At 37.7% G+C, this 7,962-nt stretch overlaps 1 protein-coding gene across 1 annotated transcript in view; it reads left to right on the top strand.

The window, feature by feature from the left end:
• Positions 1 to 7,814: 7,814 nt before the first annotated feature.
• Positions 7,815 to 7,962, top strand: part of LOC144222280 (gamma-aminobutyric acid receptor subunit alpha-3-like) — a 132,709-nt gene continuing 132,561 nt past the window's right edge. Inside the window, exon 1 of the mRNA XM_077752761.1 lies at positions 7,815 to 7,911. Coding sequence (XP_077608887.1) covers positions 7,815 to 7,911 — 97 coding nt within the window. The remainder of the gene's footprint in view (positions 7,912 to 7,962) is intronic.

Below are 7,962 nucleotides of genomic sequence, written 5' to 3'. Positions count from 1 at the left end.
AGTCTTTATTTTAAATCCTAGGTTGATATAAGTATGTCTACTCCAGCTTTCTTTTGTCAGCCATTAGCATGACAGATGGTTCTCCATCCCCTTACTTTCAATCTGAAGGTGTCTTTAGGTCTAAAGTGGGTCTCTTGTAAGCACCATATAGTTGGATCTTGTTTTCTTATCCATTCTGTTACCCTGTGTCTTTTGATTGGAGCATTTAGTCCATTGACATTTAGAGTAAGTACTGAAAGATATGAGTTTACTGTCATTATGTTTCTTGTAGAGTTGGAGTTCCTGGTGTGTTCTCTGGTCCTTTGTTGCTTTTGGTCTTTTTTTTTTTTTTTCTCACCTCAGAGAGCCCTCCCCCCCTTAAAGTTTCTTGCAGGGTTGGTTTAGTGGTCATGAGCTCCTTTAACATTTGTTTGGGAAATTTTTAATCTCTCCTTCTATTTTCAATGACAGCCTTGCTGGATAAAGAATTCTTGGCTGCATATTTTTCCGATTCCACACATTGACTATATCCTGCCACTCCTTTCTAGCCTGCCAAGTTTCTGTGGATAGGTCTGCTGTAAACCTGATCTTTCTTCCCTTGTAGGTTAAGTACTTTTTTCCTTTGATGTTTTCATGATTCTTTCCTTTCCTATTTTGTGAACTTGACTATCATATGCCTTGTTGATGGTTGGTTTTTGTTGAATCTTGGTGGAGTCGTCTGTGCTTCCTGGATTTTAATGTCTGTGTCTTTCCCCAGGTTGGGAAAGTTTTCTGCTATGATTTGCTCACATAACCCTTCTATCCCTTTTTCTCTCTCTTCATCTTGTGAGACCTCTATGATTCTGATGTTGTTCCTATTTAAGGAGTGACTGATTTTTCTAATTCTTAAAACGTGCTCTTTTGCTTTAGTCTCTCTCTTTTTTCTGCTTCATTATTCTCTGTAAGTTTGATCTCTGTATCATTAATTTGCAACTTTGCCTCTTTCAATCTTTCCTTCATGGCATCCATTTGAAATTGCAGCTCAGTTATAGCATTTTTATTTCATCCTGACTAGCTTTTAGTTCTTTTATCTCCATAGAGAGGGATTCTTATCTATTTTCAACCCCAGCTATTATTCTTATCGTGATTCTACGTTCTAGTTCAGACATCTTGCTTGTATCTGTGTTGATTATGTACCTGGCTGTCATTTATCCCTGCTCTTTCTTTTGGGGCTAATTCCTTTGTTTTGTCATTTTGAAGGAAGAGAATGAATTAATAAGCTAAAAAAATCTAAATTAAAAAATTAAAAGGAACACACACACACACATAAAATCAAAGAAATGATGCTAGATCCCAGGTGTGTTTTGGTCTGGTTATTGAAAGGAGCTTTATTTATTAAGAAAAATGGGGTGAGAGGAGGGAAACATTTGAAAATTTGAGAAAGTGAAGACAATGAAATAGAATAAATTGAAATAATGGAAGTAAAATAGAATTTTAAAAATTTACAGAAAAGTAAAAAAAATTATTAGAAAAAATAAAGAAAAATATTTTTATAAAAGTTGAAAATAAAAAAATTTTTTTTTCTCATTTGGTAGTCAAGTGAAAGAAAAATGAAAAAGAAAGGGGAAAAATAAAATTGAATTGATGGATCAGCAAACAGACTGAAATATGACTGATATTACATCATTTTCCCCTGGAAGTCAAACTATGAAGCACTTTATAGTCTTTAAACTAAACAGGCAGAGAGATCTGTGGTGTTCTTGAAGAGTGAGGTTGGCCCAGTTGGGTGGGGCTTAGTGTAACTGCTCCATTCTCTACTAGATGGCACTGCTTAGATTACTGGAGTGGATTGTTGTAGCACCTGTAGGTGTGTATGTGCATGGGCGTGCTGGGTGAAAATGGCATTGTCCGGCTACCCAGTCTCTAGTGTCGCAACTCTGTGCTTTTCCTGACCTGCAATCATGCACCCGTGGTTTGTCTCTAGTGTCCGCTCACTCTTCGCTTTTATACTGTCCACAGTCAAACCATCAGGTTGCCATGTAGCACCCCCTCCCTACTGAGTTTTATCTCAGATGCGGCTGTGTTTCCTGACCCCTCACTTGTGAGGGAGTGTGGCTTTGACCTGCTAAGATCCTCTGGGGGAGAGTCTCATTGAGCAGTGGCCAGGTGCTGGCTGCACCCTGGACTGACTGTTCGTGGGACTGTGCTGTTGCCAATGCCCAGAGACTGTGGCTGGGTGCCAGCCCACCCCAAGAAAATTTCACGCGATCTTGTAGCAGTAGTGTTTCGGGGATTATGGAAAATAACAACACACATTTGGCACCAGGCTTCATACCTTAACAACCTTGTTCTAGCACCAGTGAATGTGGTTGTTCTCTGGGATCTGTTGGGTCTGGGTGACCACATAGCAGTGGATCCGCTCCTCTGCTCCTGGGGATTCACCCTTCCCACTAGATATTGAGATGTGGAACTTCAGATTCTGCACTCCCCCTATTTTGAGTCTTAATGGAATTTAAACCCTCTCCTATCTCCTTTCTCCCTTTTTAGTTCAGTCCCTGTGGCTGTTTCCACTTTTCCACTTTATCTCCAGCTGCTTATGTGGGGGGTACTTTTCCTGTACTCTTCCCCCCCTCTTCATCCTTTCTCCACAAGCAAAAACAGCTCCCTACCCTCTGCAACTTCTCTCTCCCCCAGTTCACTTCTCCACACCATGTACCTGCTGAGTTCTGTGGTTCGGGTTGTGCAGATTGTTGTGTTAATCCTCAAATCAGTTTCCTAGGTGTGCAGGATGGATTTTAGTGTTTATCTGGCTGCAGTTCATGTACATGAGACAGAAAAAAAAATCAAATATGTTTTATAGGGCACCTGGGTGGCTCAGTTGGTTAAGCATCTGATTTTAGCTCAGGTCATTATCTCACAGTTTGTGAGTTTGAGCCCCATGTTGGGATATTTGCTGACAGCTCAGAGCCTGGAGTTTGCTTCAGATTCTCTGTCTCCTTCACTCTCTTCCCCTCTCCCGCTCCTGCTCTGTCTGCTTCTTTGTCTCTAAAAATTAAATAATAAACATTAAAAATTTTTTAAAAACTCAACTTTTTTTNATAAATCCATTGTTTCTATACACTAATGACAGACTACCAGAAAAGAAAATTAAGAAAACAATCTCAGTTACAATTGCATCAAAAAGAATCAGATACCTAGTGATAAATTTAACCAAGGAGATGAATGACTTGTACACTAAACACTATAAGACACTGGTGAAAGGTATTGAAGATGACACAAATAAAAGAAAAAATATTCTGTATTCACGGATTAGAAGAATGTCCATATTACCCTAAGCATGGGTAATGGATTAAATATGGATTAAAATGTCCATATTACCCAAAGCAACCTACAGATTCAATGCAATCTATATTAAAATACCAAAAACATTTCCCACAGAACTTTTCCAAAAATTCTAAAATTTGTGTGGAATCACAAAAGCCCCCAAATAGTAAAAGCATTCTTGAGAATGAACAAAGCTGGGGGTATCATGCTTCCAGATTTCCTACTACACTACAAAGCTAAGATAATCAAAACAGTATGATACTGGCATAAAAACAGACACCTAGGTTAATGAAACGGCATAGGAGAGCCCATGAATAAACCCTTACCTAAATTGTCAATTAGTTTACAACAAAAGAACCAAAATATACATTGGAAAAGGGTAGTTTCTTCAATCAGTGATCTAGGAAAACTGAACAGCTTCATCCAAGAGAATAAAATCTGACAATTATCTTACACAATACACAAAAATCAAGTCAAAATAGATTAAACTTGAATGTAAGGCCTTAAATCATAAAACCCCTAGAAGAAAACATAGATGGTAAGCTCCTTGACATTAATCTTGGCATTGAATCTTTGGATCTGATGCCAAAAGCAAAGGCAATAAAAGCGAAAATAGAGTTGTAGGACTACATTAAACTAAAAGGCTTCTGCAAAGCAAAGGAAACTATCAACAAAATGAAAAGACCACCTACTGAATGGGAGAAAATAATTGCAAATGTTATATGTGTAAGGGGTTAATATCCAAAACATATAAAGAATTCAACTCTATAGCAAAAGAAACAAACCAATAAAAAAATGGAAAGAGGATCTATTAAGATTCACATTCCAAAGAAAAGTGTCTATTTACAAATTGCTAACAGGCACATGAAAAAAAATGTTAAACAATATTAATTACCAGGGAAATGCAAATTAAAGCTTCCATGAAATATCACCTCACACTTGTTAGAATGCCTAATATTAAAAAGACAAAAAGTCCCTCATACACTGTTGGTAGAAATTAAAATTGGCACAGTCACTATGGAAAACTAAGAAGTTCTGCCAAAAGTTAAAAATAGATCTACCATATTATCCAGCTATTCTACTTATGGATATTTATCTGATGAAAATTTAAATACTAATTCAAAAAGATATATGCACCCCTAAGTTCACTGCAGTATAATTTAGAATAGCCAAGATATAGAAACAACCTAAGTCTTCATTGTTAGATGAATGGATAGAAAAGATGTGGCACATATATACAATGAAATACTACTCAGCCATAAAAAGGAAGGAATTTTGGCTATTTGTGAAAAGATGCACAGACTTAGTATTATACTAAGTAAAATAAGTCAGAGAAAGACAAATACCGTATGATTTCACTTACATGTAGAATCTAAAATAAAACAAATGGACAAATGAAAAAAAAAACTACTCATAGATGCAGAGAATACATTGGTTGTTATCAGAGGTCAAAGGAATTATGGAGTAGGAGAAAAGAGTGAAGGGGGTCAGTTGTATAGTGATGGATGGTAACTAGCCTTATGGTGATAATCACTTTTTAAGGTACACAAATATCAAATTATTATGTTGCACACCTGAAACTAATATAATGTTACATACCATTTTACCTCAATTAAAAAATATAAATTTGCTGTACATTCCAGGTGCCCCACAGTAGGTGGAGTAGCATAAACACAGGGCTAGACTTCAAGCCTACCAAACGTTAAAAGTTATGAATCTTGCCCAAACAGCCTGCAAAAGAGGATGTGAGTCAATTCTAGAGATTAGATTAGAGCTGACACAGACTCTTGTAATTTCTGGTCCCCTAAATCACCTGTTTGTTATTCCCCTGGAGAGCTTATCTGTAATCAATGCTATTGGGGGATGGGGTCACTGAGGGCTTCCAGTATCTAGGTCCCCAAGGGTTGTCAAAGACAAATGGAAAGGCTATTAATATAATAAGAGAACACTCCAGCTCTCAGATCTGTGAAAACCTGTCCCAAAGTGATGGTAGCCCACTCCCTAAATTCATGTAGCTAGTCAACCAAGATAGCTAGTCACATGGGACCTCATTTCTACCAGTCCAGTGTCTCTCCAAGATGAAAAGTGTGTACAATAGGCACTTATTCTCCAAAATTCCTGGTGATCTGGAAGTAAGAAAATAGAAAAGTTAGGGACTTTTTCTTCTAGCTAAATTTCCAGTCCTCAAAGCCTCACTATTCTTAGGAAAACTGTTATTGAGAAGGATTCTTGTCCATTATGGCCTATAATGAGATAAGGGGATAGAGTTGGCTTTTGTTCATAGCATTTATCTCATGAGCTTCTCTCTAATAGAATTGTGACATATTTCCACCATTAAACATTCCAGTGTCAATAAAAAAAATCAGACCTGTGCCAGAGGAGAGTAAATGAGGTATAGGGAGGATGATTAAAACCATGTCAAAGGGAAGGGAGACATAGTTAAAAGAGGTCAAGATATTTAGTCAAGAATGGAACATGAAGAGCAAATTTAGGGGTACCATGATAACTTTCTTTCAATCTCTGAAGGTCTTTCAATCTCAAAAGATCAAGAAGCAAATTTTGTTGTGTGAGTCCAAAGGGCAGTGCTAAGACCAATGTTTATTGTGTGCTAGGGTGGAACAACTAGAGTTGAGGAACCTGCTCTGGTTTCTGCTCAAAGGAGAAAATTCACAATTTCTTGTGAATCTATTTGAAGTCAAACTTGAAAATACAATTTGTTATGAACAACATATTAAATATAAAGACAGTGTTCACTTGCTGGCTGGCGTATCTTTAATCTTTGAGATCAAAACAAGCAGAAATGACATGAGAACTGGTTGATAAGTTCCCCACTAGTGGGAGTACCACTGAGGGCTAAGGTCATGTGTGTTCATGTAAAGACAGGGGCTTTCAAGCTCTTGCAATATCACAGTAAATTTGCAAAAGGAAACATAATTCTCTTCACATTTGGTTTCAAAGGATAACATTGGAAGAAACTAGGATACTCAAAGCAAATAAAGAAAGCACCAAGGAGCATCTGAAAACAATGGTTAAGTAAAGTGGGAGAGGAGAGGCCTTCTTATCTCTTCATTAATTCTTGTCTTACGTTTGTCTCTATTGAGAGGACTATGAACAGGGGCTAGATTATGAACTGTAGCCCTTATCATTTCTAGTCTAATTCACTGGTCTTTTTATTAAGTTAAATGAAAGAGCAAACTCCTAATCCTTCTTTCATACAGAGAACCTGGAGTAGTGAGTGAAAACTCCCTTCTATGTCTGGGACCCAGGACCTTAGACTTCTGGGCAACTTTTATCTATTCTCTTTGTCTTTTTCCCATTTAATCCTTGCTTGCTTATTCCTTCAATCTTCTTCTAATTATCTCTGTCTTCTTTCTTTCTTCCCCCACTTACATTCTTTCCCCTTTATTTTGTACCACTTCCCTTAATTCTCTTATCCTCCAGATTCTTTCCAAATGGGACAGATATAGAGAAAGAAGTGATTTGGCATCTTGTGTGCTAAACCAGACTTCCCAACTCCCTTTCCCTGCTGCAAAGCCAGGGAAATTTCTGAAACTTTGGGTGAGCTCTATGGGAAAACAGCATCTCCCCACTGTTTCCCTTTCTAGCAATCAAGGGGTACCTTTTAAGTGAAAGTGAATAATTGAAAGAATAGGAGCACCAAATTTGCATAAAACCTCCTACATTCCTCAGGCAGCTTACTTCTTGCTACCATTGAGCATCTTTGGTCAGACATTTTTTGCTTGGCTTTACAGTCAGAGTTCCTAGTTCAAACAAAAAGAAAATTTGGAATTTAGATGGTCTCATACGCTCATTGCACAAGAGGGCAGCTAAAATGAAAATAAATGCCTTGTTTAAGGCATTATGCAAGTCAGGGACAGAGATCCAGAACCTAAGTCTTAGCTCAAGGCTCTTCGTTATAGCCATTTCCCTTTCCACTACAACCAATGACTCCACTGTCCCCTTGGTGGTCTCTTGCAATTTAACTTTACCACCAGTATCTTTCTCCTTTTTCCTCTGTAGTCTGAGTAACCAGATTTTGGTCTGCATAATTATCTTACAATTTTACACTTGTATTGGTTTAGAAAGTTCTGTATCTAACTATGTCCTACCTTGAATATTAGATTCAAATATAATTGTGGTCTCTTCCATTAATTAGTTAAGTTTGTTTTGTGTACTTGGGGGTAGGACAATGATTCTCTAGCCAAAGGACCTGAGAGTGCATCTGAAGGGACAAGTCTTCAGGAGGCGTGTTCTGGGTCCTAAAGTGTTGTATCTTCTCCTTCTAGCATAGAACTGGATATGAGGTAAGCCTATGCTCCAGACTATTTAAAACACAGCTCTGGTTTCAAAGGCATGTTATTTGCTGATTGAGCTTGGGAGTAAGGTGTGTGTTTTGGTGAATTGACTATAGTGTTGCTTGTTATTAATTGATACTCATAGTTTCTTCTGAAAATGTAATGTTTGTGGGTGTGCACAGTGGCCTTGAATATACTCAGTGCATGAGTAGAGGAACAGTGTATTAAGCCTAAGGGATGGTTCTGGAAAGTAGGAAGTCAACAATATCTAAGGGACATCTGGGCCAGAACCCAGGACTGGATGAATATAGTGAATATGCTACAGATGAAGTAGGTAGGTATGTTCTCTACCTCTCCATCAGAGAAAAAAAATAGTGCCATAGAT

Source organism: Crocuta crocuta, unplaced genomic scaffold (assembly GCF_008692635.1).
Source record: "Crocuta crocuta isolate KB4526 unplaced genomic scaffold, BGI_CrCroc_1.0 scaffold872, whole genome shotgun sequence".
Classification (NCBI taxonomy): Eukaryota; Metazoa; Chordata; class Mammalia; order Carnivora; family Hyaenidae; genus Crocuta; species Crocuta crocuta.
Note: the sequence above shows the minus strand (reverse complement) of the source record. Positions and strands in the feature narration are given on the sequence as shown.